Raw genomic sequence first — 15,001 nt, 5'->3', positions numbered from 1 at the left:
GGGCGACGACGACGGCAGCACCACCGTCGTGGTGAAGCTCATCATATTCATCATAGCACATGAAGGGCTTACAACATCAATAAATACATTTCTTGTATCCATGAAATCATTCGGGTGATTCCTATCATTCTCAGCATATCGAGCCAATACCCACGCACTTAACTATCATAAGCGTATAATTCACGAGACGGCAATCGATTGATCATCTTCCTCACTATGGCAGATCTCTGATAATTCTCTCGAACTCGCTCGGCAGCAGGGTATGGCAATGGCGCCCTCATGCCGAAAGCCGAACTCCTCCTCGGCCAGCTCCAACAGACTCAAGAACACCGGGTGGGAGAGTGTTAGGGATGGAGGGGCAAGAAAAAAATAGAAAACTGTTGTAGTATTAAAAAACAGGAGGATTGATAAGAACACTTACAAGATATCAAATGCACCCTATAACTACTAGATCATGATTGAGCTGGTTATTGAAATCATCATGTAACTATAACTATTTAGATAGATAACTATGAATCAAATCTCAACACTCCCCCTTGATTCATAGTTGCATACACCAATTTACGACATAAAATAAATATGCTTTCGAACTAGAAGCGATTTGATGAGGATATCCGCAACTTGTTCATCTGTTCCACAATACTTCATTATTATGGCTCCACTTGCTACAAGATCTCGGATGAAATGATAGCGTATCTCTATATGCTTCGTTCTTCCATGAAACGTTGGATTCTTCGTCATTGCAATTGTAGCTTTATTGTCACAAAATATTTCCGTTACTTCTTTTTGTTCTTGATGAAGATATTCAAAAAGTCTTCTAAGCCATATTGCTTGACAAGCTGCTGATATTGCGGCTACATATTCTGCTTCCGATGTCGACAATGCAATTGTTACTTACTTTTTAGAACTCCAAGATATAGCTCTCGATCCGAGACTAAAAATATTGCCTGAAGTACTCTTTCGATCATCTAAATCTCCTGCACAATCACTATCAGTGAAACCAAATAATTTGTATTTAAATTTTATTTTGAATACTCATTTTAATCCAATATATTTCTTTTCTTTCGATAGATCCATTAGCTCCTAAGTTTCATTCTTCTTAATTGACTTGATTTCCTCCTTCATTGCTTTTCACCATTCCTCTTTTTTAACTACTTCTTCAAAAGTTGTTGGATCTAAAATAAACAAAGCAAATGCTAAGTTATAAATTTCTATCAGTGATCTGAAATTTCTTGGAGGGGTTTCATCTGAGGAATTCGAATTTGAACTGCTCTTGGGTGAGGTTGACGATGAACTTGTTGGAGCAGGATTTTGTGGAGTGTCTAGTCATGCTGGAATTTGTATTTGTGTTTCACCTTTATTGGTCTCCCAATTCAAATCCCAATTCAAACCACGAGTGTACATGGATAACTTGGTCGTGAACTCTCCATCACTGTTCAAGCTCGGAAGCCGTTGCAGGATCTGAGCCGACCACTGTCGACATCGCGGTAGCCATTTCCAAGGGCGGTGCGATCGATGAGGCACTCACTTGAGGATAAGCTAGCGCTGGGTGAGAGTTGGACCAGCCATTTCCACACATTCTACGATCTCTATCAATTACGAGTGCTTTCAGGTAAGGTGGAACTCCCTTGAGCAATCACATCTATATGAATCAGCCAAATCCACACGTTAAGCTGTCGCAACGCCAGAATCCTAATCTTGCTTTCTGCACGCAGTTCTCCCGATCCATCTTGAGTTGTTCTTCTGCCACCTCCCTCGGTTGCTCCCACCATGATCATCTTCGCAGAGGGTTCGATCAGATCACTTCATTGTTCCTCATGAAATGGTGCGAGATTTTGGCACTAGACGGTCTCCCCGCGTCAATGGTCATGTAGCGATCTCAGGACGATGTTGTAGTCCGATGTCTCAAGCCAAGCACCGTTCCCGCCACATTCGACGCCTGATTCATGCAAGGGAACATATGTGAATCAAACCAATCTTTTTCTGCCAATGCTGTCAATGCATAACCCCATTTGGCCTAAGCAATTCATCACTCCACTTTGACTCTGCAAACTGTTCAGTTGAAATATGGTTGTCCAACTTGGATACCGACTAGGAGCAATCAAAGCCCTATTCCGTGTATGTCTCTTGTGAATGATCGAATCTAGAAGATGCTGAATCCTACAAAGTCATGGATATGCCCGATAAAATTCGTCCGATACTTAAGGTTTAGTTAGGAGTTGAAGTATCGACAAAGCACTGAGAATAAAAAAAGTCAAAAACACTAACTAAATGAGAGTTTTTTCTGTGTGTGTTTGAGCCCGTTATGCTGACATATATGTATTGATGTCAGGAATGGTTTCATATATTCCCTTTCTTATCTCAAATGGAATTGTGTTACATCGAATTGGCTAGAACCTATTCTCCGTATTGGTTAGTCAAATCCAAGAGCATGGTATTTCCTTGTCCAGCAGAAGAATCAGTTCTTTTGCTTGCTCTTTTCAACCATCTGCAAGGGCTCATAACATATATACTCGATAAAAAGCAAAGGTTTTCTTCCAGTTCAAATGTCATGCATCAGAGGAAGTGTACCTGTGCTGCATGCATGGACTATAAACAGGGGTAGGTTTGATATCTCTTTCGTCTCACAGAAAAAAGCTGGTATCAATGTTCATCAACTGACCAAATGGATCGTCAAATATTATCTTACTGTGAGAATCATCAGTTCAGATTTGAGAGAACAATATATATTAGAGTCTTGAGCTCTTAATGACAAACCCTAGCAAAGATGCTTTGAGAGAAAAGATTTGAGGCAATGGCTCGGGTTTTATCTCCAAGATCAACTTTGAAAGGCATACTTATGATGAATCGGAAAGCATCATGCAGATGTTCTCATGCGCGATAGCTCTTGCGTATAGGGGTAAGGTGTTTCCACGAGACATACTTGATGATAGGCGTAATGTGATTTATATACTTTTGTGTCATAAGCATCACCGGTAGATGTTGGAACATGGTGATTGAACTTTGGTTTCTTTGAGTTTGTTCTACTCGTGACTTCAAAGGCATCTCAACCCATTCATTAGGCAAAGAAATCTGTACAAACAGATGATATATCTTTTCCTCTATTCCAAACAGCTATATATGGGCCTTTACTATTGAATGCTTGTGAGCTTTATGGCACAACGATAACTATAGCATCAAAAACAAACTGTAGATCCCAATCATTCGCGAATACTTAGTTCCTTGTCATCGACCTCTGCTGAGAGATATATAATTGGTCAAGTCGATATTAAGAGAGGAAGAAAATCAATCAAGATTTATCCTTCAGTGCATGTTTTGGGAGCATTATGGTGCGCAGTGCAAGCAAAATAATGAACTCATGACAAGAAGAAATATTGGAAAGAACGTACAAACGAAAGAAGGAAGCACAGTGGCTGTCACTGCTCAGCATAACATTTTCTCATAGAGGTCTCTGGCCATAAAGCACCCGATACTTTGCATGAAAAGTATCATTGATGCCATCACAGTTGCAGTGTTTCCCTGCAGTCGACTTGAATGAAAGAAACCCTTTCTTTTGGATTATGGCAACCCTCTGATTGGAGAGAAAACAACACACCTTAGAGGCTCCAGTTCATACAATAGTACAACCAATATACTTTGACTAAATCACATGCGTTTAGCTCTTAGATGTATATGTTGGTATATGTGCTTAGATGGAGAAAGGAGCTCAAATCAAATTGCCGGACAGTTCTGTGCATGTTGTCCTAAAAGATAGGTCCACTTAGAAACAACTAGCAGCAACATGTACCTTCTGTTAGGTCCACCTAAATGAGTGACTGATGAAGGAGAGTTATTGCTAACATAAGATTTTTTTTTCCTTTTTAGATCCTTTCCATCCCAGGACATTTCCTGCCACATAGTTCTTTAGATGGTAAGCTCTCTAAGAACAATGATCAAACCTGCATTAATTAGAAAATGATCCTAGCACATACTTTACATGTTAGAGTGCATTAATGTGAATGAGTTGCTCTTTTGTTTTCTCCAGGTTTCAGAAAATAAATCTTACCATGTGGCCAAGGATCTCCTTGATCCTTCTTCTGAATGCAGTTGTTGTATCACAACTTAAAAAAGAGTCCATTGATCTATATGATTTACTGTGGCAACCAAATCGAGCAGCTTAACATCATTCATCTCAAAGCAAGAAGATAGTTTGTTGATGACCGCCAAATATTGAAGCAATGCACATATTAATGTCAAACTTCAAAGCATTTCCATTCAAGAGTACTACCATAATGCATTAGAATCCATAAATTAACAAAGCCAGACTGAAATTAAAAGTTGTTGTAGTTAATTTTTTGTAGTCTTCAGGTGTCAAAACTAAGCTAAGCTGAGGTGAGGATAAGGAGCAAGCTCTTTGACTGGACCATATCAAATCAAGAAGGAATTACCCCATGCAAGATGATCACATGTTCAGATCTACAACCATGTTTTGGTGTGTTTGAGAAAGAGCAGTACCGTCGTCCTCTTAAAAAGGGCTCATGATGAAGCCAGTCGATTGAAGTGGTCCATGATGTTACTCGCCATTTGGATTTCTTAGTTCTGTCCTGCGACTTTTAATGCTTTATTTCATCCATCAGCCATATAAATTAATAGAGTTTCTTCTATATTGAGAGGAGAAGAAGAAGAAGAAGAAGAAGAAGAAGAAGAAGAAGAAGAAGAAGAAAAAGAAAGGTTTTTCCTTATCAACAAAAGACACAGTAAGATGAATAAACAGCTATATATATATATATATATATATATCAAACGCAAAACTGCTTAATGGAAGGGTAGATCTGATCCTGCACACTTGCAAACCGCACATATGAACCCTAATCCTAAATAATCTAAATCTTGGCTCCAGATAAGAGCAAAGGATTAGTGAATACAGGTGTATAACTAAGAGTTGGGAGCATCTGTTCTCCATGAATCATTTGCAAGTGAAAAGGAACCATTACCTTCTACAAGCATGAACTTAAAGGCAGCAAAGCATCTACCTTAGCGATGGAGGCATATATATTTAGCCGCTTGTTTGCTGATGCAGCATCATCAAGATTCTCATCGACGACGACGACGGGGCTCCCCGGACGTTCGTGTGAATCTTGATGATGCCGCAGCTGCAAGCACCGGCCGGCTGCTGCTCCGACAAACTGGAACGCAATTAACCGAGAGAAGAGCGCACGGGAAGCTGTAGACTTCAAGGAAGGCTGCTATCCCACCCCAAGATTTGAGTCGAGGAGATGAAATAGCGAGAGAAGAGGAAGACATGAGCACTGCGACAAGTACTGCAGCATCCCACGCGAGGTGACATCTGCGGCTGGAGCCTGGATTTATGGACCCACAGGCGGAATCTTGCAGCCTGTTGCAGTGCTCTTTGAGTTGTATCGAGGCAACACCAGCGACAGATCCATTCCCAGGAACCAGCGGGTTTAAAAGCCAGGGCAAAAAAGAGAGAAACAAGGCCTGGATCGAAACCCTCATGCACCTGATCACTTCCCACAACCAAAGATAATCCTGTGTTCGGGTGACAAGGAGGAGTTCCTGTCACCTCCGAAACCTAATCGACTTCCCACCCAAGACTTACACGTTTCCACCTTAAGAACCACGGTTTGGGATCTCAGAGGATAGAAAGATGATGGCAACTTCAAAAGTGAGGAGAGAGAGAGAGAGAGAGAGAGAGAGAAGGAGACGACGTTGGTGAGAACGATCGATAGAGACCGACCATGAGAGGCGTGCATATATAGCTTAATTTCCCCGTCCAGGGATCTGTATCTGTATCCCAGACCTAATGTACAAATGCTTCTGTACATGTGCATAAAATTCTGCTGCACTGCTCTCTGTCCCTTGTCACCTCGAAGAATTCAACTTCAACTTTCATCACGTTACGGACACTATACATCTGCACGTACAAAGCCCACGAGAAAGAGAGAGAGAGAGAGAGAGAGACATACCCAGGGCTGTACGTGTTATAGTGTCGGAGACAATAGAATGCATCTTTTGTCAACAAAGGCCCGGTATTTGCTCCCTCCTTTTAAGGCTTTTTCCGATGACACGCTCCTTTTAGACTCGAGCATTGCTGGTGCTCCTGCCGATCGCAAGACTCCACCACGGCTTAAGAACCAAATCATCATTCCAAGGCATTTAGATTCTCCGGTGGGGGCTTAACACTCCCACCAGCTTTATGTTGTTTATGTTCTTCCTTGTGCTCCTCGCAATGGGAAGATCAATGGCAATAACTAATAACGATCCCTTTATACGTATCACACATAGTTGGACCTGTTCTTCGGGTATAGAGACGCCCAATCCAAGCCAAAACCTTAGGTTGTCTCTCGGCGTCCTTCGTCGCAGAATGCACGTCTCTACCGACATCATTTAGCCGCAGAAAATAATAGGAATAGGTGGGGTGGATGGCTGTGCCTTAGCAGTCACACCTTTCTTTTCGTTGTGGGCAATAACCTAGTACCATAACACATAGTAATTATATTCTCGGGGACCAGCCTCCATCATCATCATCACGGTTATCGGATGATCTTGGCATCCTATGTTCATGCTGCCAATAATTAACCTGACTCATGTCCTTTCTTCTCTTTTTGCTTGAAACCACCCTGGTTTAATATCCTAGTAATGGCTGGAAATGGAACTGACATTTGAGTCAAATCCGCATAGATTGCTATGTAATAAAGAGACATGAAAGAAGAAGCTGAAATACTATGGCATTCACGTACAAGTTCTCCCCTAGTTTTGTGAGATTCCATCAGAGGACTGACTCTTGACATGATCTCTGGCTCACGTGACATCCAGTTTCTGTCATTTGTTTGAGGCATTTAAAGATAGATAGATAGATCCATGCAGGAGAAAAACTAGGTGATTATGATTAGCTACACTGTCCTCATCATCATCATCATCATCATCATCAACCAAAACTTTTGTGCATGTATCGGAATGGCTTTTGAGTTTTTGACTCTGCCTTGCAATCGAAAGCCAAATGCCAAAAGCCAAGGCAGGTCGTGTGAAGAAGATATACGATGCTGGAGACAGACATAGGCACGTGGAGGCAGTCCATATGCTCGATTATAATTCATGAGAGCACATGATTAGCTCTTATTTTAAAGGCTAACCATGTGATTGCGTGCACATAATCATATGCTTATACGTTGAAACACCACAAGAGTTAATCAAGCTGTGCTTTGCTTCTCCACACCTCCGCGGTCTGATCAAGACGATGATCGTGCCGAGTAATTTAATCGTTTACGCAATCGATTTGTATGTTAGATTTCAAATAAGGGAATCTCTCATCATTCAGAGATGAGCAATCTAAAAATGAAAGGGGAAATTTTGACCATTTATGAGATGGTTGTTGACCAAGGAATCTTACAAGAGAATTCTAATCAAGCAGTGGGCATTCGTCATGGAGAACAATTCCACGATGCTCTTTTAGATCGAGAGAATACAAATGCAATTATCATTTTTATTTCATCTTTTTCCTACTTTGGATGCGTTTAACGTGTCAATCAATCCATTCCCCCATCTATTTTTGTTGCATTAATTTTCACTTTTCAGAACTCTAAAACACCACATTTTGGTGACCCCTATTTGGAACTTTTGTGTGGAAAAAGTCACACATCGGAAACACGGATCAATCTGACGTCACATCCTATGCCACACAGTGTTCTTTATTGGAAGCCAAACTCAAAACCCAACAACAACTCAGTCAAATCAGATTATTCGCTGATTGTTTGCAAATGAGGTTGTGTTTGTGTAAAACCAATCATAATTCTTTCATCATTAAAATAAGTAATAGAAAAAAGTTATCTATTTTGGTCCTCAGACTAATTTATTCACCATCTTTGTTTGTAATGCATATTTTTACTTTGATCCATACCGATTAATACGATCTTTAAACACAATAATTTGTTGATTAGTCTATCGTTACATAAGTGATTAAAAATACTCTAATTTTATTATTAAAAAATCCATTATATATATATATATATGTAATAATAAAATAAATAAATAAATAAGGAAAACGTATAAGAATACTCGACGAGTACGACTGCGACGACAAAATGCTGCTATTTTCAGTTATTTGAATCTCCCAAGTCGGACACGCGATTGCTTGGGAGATGTCCGACGCTCACCTCGCCGCCGTCCCTCGTCGTCTCCACTACCCGGCTTTCCCGCGGCACCACCCCGCCCTTCGATCCTGCCTTCCCCTTCCCCGCCTCAACCGCAAAAACTCCCTTTCCCCGCCTTCGATCGGTACTATCTCGCTCAGCAGGGCTGTTTCTTTCGCCGCCGCCGGTGGAACGACCGCCTGGAGTGCGAAGGAGGTGGCCCCGTCGCCGGAAGAGGAGGAACCGCCTACCTCGGTCGCGCTCGAGCCTATCGTCAGCGAGGAGCATTTCGATCGGATCATCGCCGAGGCGCATCAGCTCGAGGAGCCGATCGTTGTTCTATGGTTCGGTTTTGAGCCTTTAGATTCTTCCTTCTTTTGTGCTTTTTCCTTTTATTTGCTAGGTTTGTTTATTACATTATTTTTGGACTATACAATTTCAAAACCCTAGTTTTAATTGAGGTTTATGAGCTTTCTTTTGGTGAATTTGCCCGCTCTACGTGCTCATATTGTGCCAATAGGTTCCTCATTGCCTGTGTCTATAAACAATAGACAATACTTGCAGTATATATCTTTTGAAGTTTCCTTTTTTAATTTTTGGAATATAAAAATAAACTAGAAGAGTAAATTATGTGCAATTGTTAGATTTCTGGGTCTTGATTTCCATTGTTTATTTGTGCTTCTTGACTTCTAGTCTGTGCTAATTTTTTTTGTTATTCTTTTTATTTATATTCTGATAACGCCTTAGTGTTTATTGATTGAATTATGTGATTATGTTTGAATGGCTTAGGTTAAATTTGTTTCCATGTGTTGGTAACAACCCATACATTTTGCATTTGGTTTGATGCAAAAAATGAAAAGGTTTCTGTTCGTTAACAGCTAATTGTAAATATTTCTAAGAAACCTTTGGACTATAAGCTGCCTATGTTTATTGAGATATAATTGTAAATATTACTAAGAAACCTTTGGGCCATGAGCTGCCTACTCTGTTTATTGGCATACAACACTGTGAAAAGCCTTCTCAGATGTAGGAACATCTCAGGCCGTGGTTTGTGAGAACAACTTCTACACAGCGTGGATGTCATGATCTTCCTAATTTGTTCCCACTGTTCTAAATCTTTCATTACATCTTGATGTGTAGGATGGCTAGCTGGTGCAGAAAATGTATATACTTGAAACCCAAATTGGAAAAATTGGCAGCAGAGTACTACCCAAGGTTGGATATCGACTTTCTTTTAATAGATTCATTTTTTTCTATACTGGAAGTTCATTCGCTAGTACAATATTTATTATTTCTTTTTTTCAGAGAAGTTTACTTAACTTGGTTAGAACACCCAAATCCCTTTACTATCTTCATTATCCTTGCTCTATACAATTCATGGAAATTTGTTGGGTTCTTACAGTCTTGGATTTGTTTTATGTTTCAGCATTAGGTTCTACTGTATCGATGTGAACACAGTTCCACATAGGCTTGTGAATCGTGCTGGAATCACTGTAAGGCTTAGTTTCATTCAGTTTCTTCTCTATTTATAATAATATTCTGAATGAGTTCGTGCGATTACTTTTCTATTTATTATCCATTGTTAAATGTAAAGTTTGTATACCTTGTCAATAACGCATTCCATTAGTTGGAAAAGTTGAAAACTATTACTTTCAAGTGTGGTTGTTGGAGAGTCAGTAATCTGCTATAAGCATTTTGAGACAGAAAAAACGAGTAGTTGACATGATAATTAGCTAATTTTATGTCAAACTTGACTTTAGCATAAAGAAAGACATTTGATGACCTAACTTATAATTGCATGAAAATAGATAGGGAATAAATAAGTTAGGTACCCAGAGGGGAAAACCAGTTCTGGGTTATTAAACGGAGCTAATGTCTTCTGCATAAGGAAATTATAGCCTTCTGAATCATATTAGAGCTTAGCACCATGATCTCTTGGTGGGATTCGAGCTTAGGACCTTGCAATGTACTGTCAAAATCTTTATCAGTTAAGCTAGCTGACAAATATGATATTGCTTTAAGACAAGGATATGGTAACAGACTGTCACACATACAACATGTTACAAAGAAATCATTGGATTGGTTATTCTGAAATTAGTAGAAAAATTTGCAGCAGAGATTATATACTATCCTCCAAACTGTCGTTTTTTCAGACAATCAGAATCCATGTGCCAATCTGCTTTAGATAGCGTCCAGGTCTTTGTGTGCCTGTGCTTCTTCATAGAAAGTTGTGAGACTCTCTTCGGCGGTTTCAATGGTAAAAGAATAAATTTTATAATTATGGAACAATCTTTGTGATACATATGATATTTGTGTTTAACTTGGTTATATCTATGCTTATGCATACGCCAATGTTCTAATGTGTGTGCACAATTTTGTATGGTCTCGCAATAAATTGTTGATGTTTGGATTTTTTAAGCAATGCTGTTTGGATCAGCATATAACATGTTTTTCCAAGCAAATTAGATGTCTTCTTCACTAAAGCAGACAATTGATAAATGTTCCAAAGGATGGTAGACGTCCGTTATATGGTTGTCTCAAACTGTTGACGATGCTTGAGATCTTCATCATAATTCGCATCTGTTTCTATGTTGTCGTTCAATTCTTCTTCAGCTAAAGCACATAAAAATTGTCTTTTATGCCTCTACCAGTGTCACGATGTATTCCCCTCCCTCTTTTGTACTTAACAATGCACATTAGTAAAAGGTTTTATCTTTGTTATTGATGCTTGGTTTTATTCTTGCAAAACATGGAACTCGAGCAGAAGATGCCAACGATACAGGTAAAGCTAACATCCCATCTTTAATAATATTTAATGACCGTTTACATAATTTTCTATTAATTACTCATGATTTCCTCAGTTGTGGAGGGACTCTCAGAACCAAGCTGGGGTAATTGCTGGATACAAGGCATGGATGGTTGTCGATGATGTTCGTAAGATGATTGACAATGAGGATTGATCTTGTGCACTCTCCCCCTCTCCCCCCCACCCCTCACACTGTCTTTTGTACTGTGTTGTCCTGTTTGATGGAGATAGGGAGGAACAGCAACTTTATTTTCATTGAGATCAATTAAAGTTGCACGGATGGTATGATCAAAATCTTGAAGGATGAACTCGAGTTAGAAGTAGTTATACGTACTGTCATTTTTTGCCACCAACTCAATCCATTGCTTGTCTTTTAAATTCCTTTTCTTTTTACTCCTAAGGAGCATGTTGAAACCTAATAAAAGGTTCTTCGATATTATGATCTTCGACATCATAAAAACCAGCTGAATGAATGATACTGGGCTCATCTATAACGTTTACAGCGATTTGCAAGCCGTAGAGAAACCACAGGAATAAACTTTCTGCGCACCAACCGGGTTATCAGCGCACGGCAGTTTGCCAGGCCCGCTGCTTGTTCCGGTCTACTTGCCCTGTCGCGCGAGTCCGGTGAACGGACGGGTGGGATATATGAGTATGCTCCAATCAAAAGGCCGGGAAACCGACGCTTGAGATCAACTGATGATTCACCAAACGACCGGCTGATATATCCCATCAACTTGGAGTCATTCCCTAAACCACCTGTTATTAACTTTGAATCCTATCAAGACAACATGACAAATTGATCATAACACAGACTTCATCCTGGACGTCCGTTAGGGTACTATGAAAGCTAATGAACACAGATGCAAAATGAGGTTGATCTACTTCTCGTTCAACACTGGAATTATCCCAAAAAACCAATGATTGCTCAGCCCAAATAGACTCAGAAAAAACGACTTGGTTGATTCTCTTTGATGAACTCATGAATCACAATTCACCTAGCATCACAACCTCATTTCTTGAAAACACTTCCTGTGATCGACACAAACTTTGCTGTCCGAATAGAAAAGCATAAAATTTTCACGGTACAGAGTGCTCACGAATTGCATCACGGCACATGGCCTAGGAAGATGGCTTGAAAAAACATGTTACATATGCATAATGTCAAACCATTAATATCACCCAAACGTAATTTGCTCCTCGTCTCCTTGAAATCAATCTAGTTAGCTTGAGGAGAAAATAAATAAAGCTGCAATTTCAGAGTTCAGACACATGGTAACAAAGCTACACGGGTTTGTACCGAGATCTAGTATCCTGAACGAAATGATAAAAACTTTTCTGATTAGTTGTGTGACAAATAGCTATTTTAGCAGGATTAAAAAAACTCTGACAAATGAACTTAACTGCAACAGCATGTTAAATCTGGAAAGTATATTTCCTACTTTACAGAACAGGATTAAAATGCTTAGAAATATGTGGGTTCTGAAGTATGATATTATAGAGATATCATGTGACGTTTGTAGGATTGGGTTGCCAATTTGTTGATGTGCCTCGCATACTGCGGAAAACCAGTTGAGAAGTTACAAACAGAGAGATGAATCGGTACACTCTGCTTTCACGCCTTTTGATGGGCAAAATGCCTCTTATTTTGACTATATTTTTTTGTACTGCGATTATCCTATTCCTAATCACAAAAATGCAGCCACCTGTTCTACTATGAATCCACGGTTATCTCGCTAATACAGTAGAGATGGGGTACTGCCCTTTATGTGCCATTAGGTCACACTTAATTTGATAAATTTGCACGACCACTGTCAGCAGAGTCTTATGCAGAACTAGTTGTAATATATCCTAAACATTCTTGGATTGCAACTAAGGTCCTAATAGCAAAAACTAAAAATAAAACAGAAACCTAGGTCCTGGTAGCCAGGTGGGTGAGCGGAAGAAGTTGGTTTCCAAGAAGTTGTTGATGTATAAAGGAAATATAACGACTTAGGAGGACCCTGCAGTATCTTTGGCATGGCAATTTAACTTCCATTTTATTCCTTTTTCTTTTTGTGTTTTCCAGGAGAAATACAACAGCATAAAGATGCGCAACCCACCATATATTTCCTTTTCATCAAAAACATTCACTTCAAACTACAGATCATAATAGGGCAAATTATTTGACTTTTAAGGATCAAATAGAGGGGCCAAAAGGTTGCAGATTGGGATGGTGGAATTAAGTAAGTCTAGGTATAAAGAAGGGGAAATGTCACTGGGGACTGATAGTTACGCTTCCCAACTGCTTGTGAATATGTAAATTGATATGCCATTACTGTATCAATCTCTTGGCTTTCTTTTTTTGGTGTGAGAAGGTAGAATATTAAACATCTTAGTTATGTCAAAACAAAGAAAAAAAATCATGTGTGGTGCCAGAAAAAGAAATAAATAAATGTCAACTAAAGGATGCAAATCAACTGTTTCAGATAAACGATTTTGTGCGTCCAACTATCTACCAGCTGGACACTTTCTAGGGCCGAGTTCCCATGCTTTTTGGACTTGAAACATTGTTCCTACATGTTACCATCTAATCACTTCATCTTCTCCAATAAAATTTTATTTTAATCTTCGATATTAGAAAACCTTGAATTAGCATCACCTAGAGGATTTAAAAACATAACGTGTGGATAAAATTCAGAAAATGCTAGTGATATTTCGAACACACCGACCATGTGATGGTGCCTAGGTTAAAGTAGACACCAGATCATTTGGTCATAATGGTCATTTTCAGATAGATTTTGTTATTTGGGGACTGTTTATAACTCCAATCCACCTAGCTCGCTCGAAACTTTTTTTACATGGGAAAATTCAGTCTACATGATTAAAAAAATGTTGCTAGTTTATATATATATATATATATATATATATATATATATATATATATATAAACAGTGAGGAAAGATGATATATCGTTTCACAATTGATGGTAACTATGAGGAAATTCCCAAGAAAAGATATCAAATCAAGATCGAAATTGTGGGTGCTCGCACTTCAAGAACGACCCTATATCCATTCAAGATGCAACAAATCTAAGATTAGGTGCGTTCAATATCAATCGACGATCAAAATCCTAATCTCCCTAAATATCAACATGACGATAACTCAAAGGAACAAAAAACTGAGATCCTATTTCTAGGCCGTCACTCTACTAAATCCGCCCGATATCCTGGCAACAGATCAAGGATTAGATATGAATTCAATATCGAACTGGTAAAACATCAATGAACAATTGGAATCCTGATTACCCAACCACGAAGAAGACATCGCTCACAAGAAAATCAAATCAAGATCCTAATTATATGTGCTCAAATTTCGAGATCCGTTGGACGGCCACGCAACAGATCTTATGCATGGATCTTACAATGGGAACCCTAATTTCCGGGATACCAAGAAGACATCACCGTAAGACAAAATCAAGATCCTAAATGTAGGCGCTCGCACTATGAAAATCACACGATAGATCTCAGAAGCTAACTATCGATTGATAAGTGAAACCCTGCTTTCCCGAAGAAATCCTGATTACCCAACTGGTAAACATCAATGAACAATTGGAATCCTGATTACCCAACTACGAACAAAACATCACTCACAAGAAAATCAAATCAAGATCCTAATTATTTGTGCTCAAACTTCGAGATCCGTTGGACATCCACGCAACATATCTTATACATGGATCTTACACTCGGAACCTTAACTTCCCGAGTACCAAGAAGACATCACCGTAGGACAAAACCAAGATCCTAATTGTTGGCGCTCGCACTATGAAAATCGCACGATAGATCTATGAAGCTAACCAAGCGAAACCCTCCTTTCCCGAAGAAACGAACAAGAAATCGTCCACAAGACATCAAGACATCGAGCCAGACAGACAAGCTCATCGAGATTACCTCGAAGATTCGCAAGATGCCTGCGGCGGCAGCATAGGTCTCGTCGAGAACCTTGAAGAAGCAAGAACTGAGGAGGCTCCTGATGGGCTCGGAGAGGGAAAAAACCAGATTGAGGAGAGAAAGAACGATGGGCAAGC

At 39.5% G+C, this 15,001-nt stretch overlaps 1 protein-coding gene and 1 long non-coding RNA gene across 2 annotated transcripts; one reads left to right on the top strand and one right to left on the bottom strand.

Annotated features, from left to right (window-relative positions):
- Nucleotides 1-3,535: 3,535 nt before the first annotated feature.
- LOC135606473 (uncharacterized) lies at nt 3,536-5,709 on the bottom strand. The gene is made up of 2 exons (XR_010484825.1): nt 5,013-5,709; nt 3,536-4,583 (listed from the first exon to the last, which is right to left on the bottom strand). It is a non-coding gene; the product is annotated as an uncharacterized LOC135606473 (long non-coding RNA).
- Nucleotides 5,710-8,085: 2,376 nt separating this feature from the next.
- LOC135607391 (thioredoxin-like 3-2, chloroplastic) lies at nt 8,086-11,264 on the top strand. The gene is made up of 5 exons (XM_065099168.1): nt 8,086-8,473; nt 9,270-9,344; nt 9,556-9,622; nt 10,894-10,911; nt 10,991-11,264. Exons 1-5 carry the CDS (start codon nt 8,139-8,141, stop codon nt 11,087-11,089), a joined length of 594 nt encoding a protein of 197 aa, XP_064955240.1. The 5' UTR covers nt 8,086-8,138; the 3' UTR covers nt 11,090-11,264.
- The last annotated feature ends 3,737 nt before the right edge of the window (nt 11,265-15,001 follow it).

The sequence above is a fragment of the Musa acuminata genome, chromosome BXJ2-3 (genome assembly GCF_036884655.1).
Source record: "Musa acuminata AAA Group cultivar baxijiao chromosome BXJ2-3, Cavendish_Baxijiao_AAA, whole genome shotgun sequence".
In the NCBI taxonomy this organism is placed as follows: Eukaryota; Viridiplantae; Streptophyta; class Magnoliopsida; order Zingiberales; family Musaceae; genus Musa; species Musa acuminata.
Note: the sequence above shows the minus strand (reverse complement) of the source record. Positions and strands in the feature narration are given on the sequence as shown.

Excerpts from the sequence above, each read along its gene's own strand:
- LOC135607391 (XM_065099168.1), top strand. The coding sequence starts at position 8,139 with ATGTCCGACGCTCACCTCGCCGCCGTCCCTCGTCGTCTCCACTACCCG. Across the intron at positions 8,474-9,269 it reads GAGCCGATCGTTGTTCTATG|GATGGCTAGCTGGTGCAGAA; the intron begins GTTCGGTTTTGA and ends CTTGATGTGTAG. Across the intron at positions 9,345-9,555 it reads GCAGCAGAGTACTACCCAAG|CATTAGGTTCTACTGTATCG; the intron begins GTTGGATATCGA and ends TTTATGTTTCAG.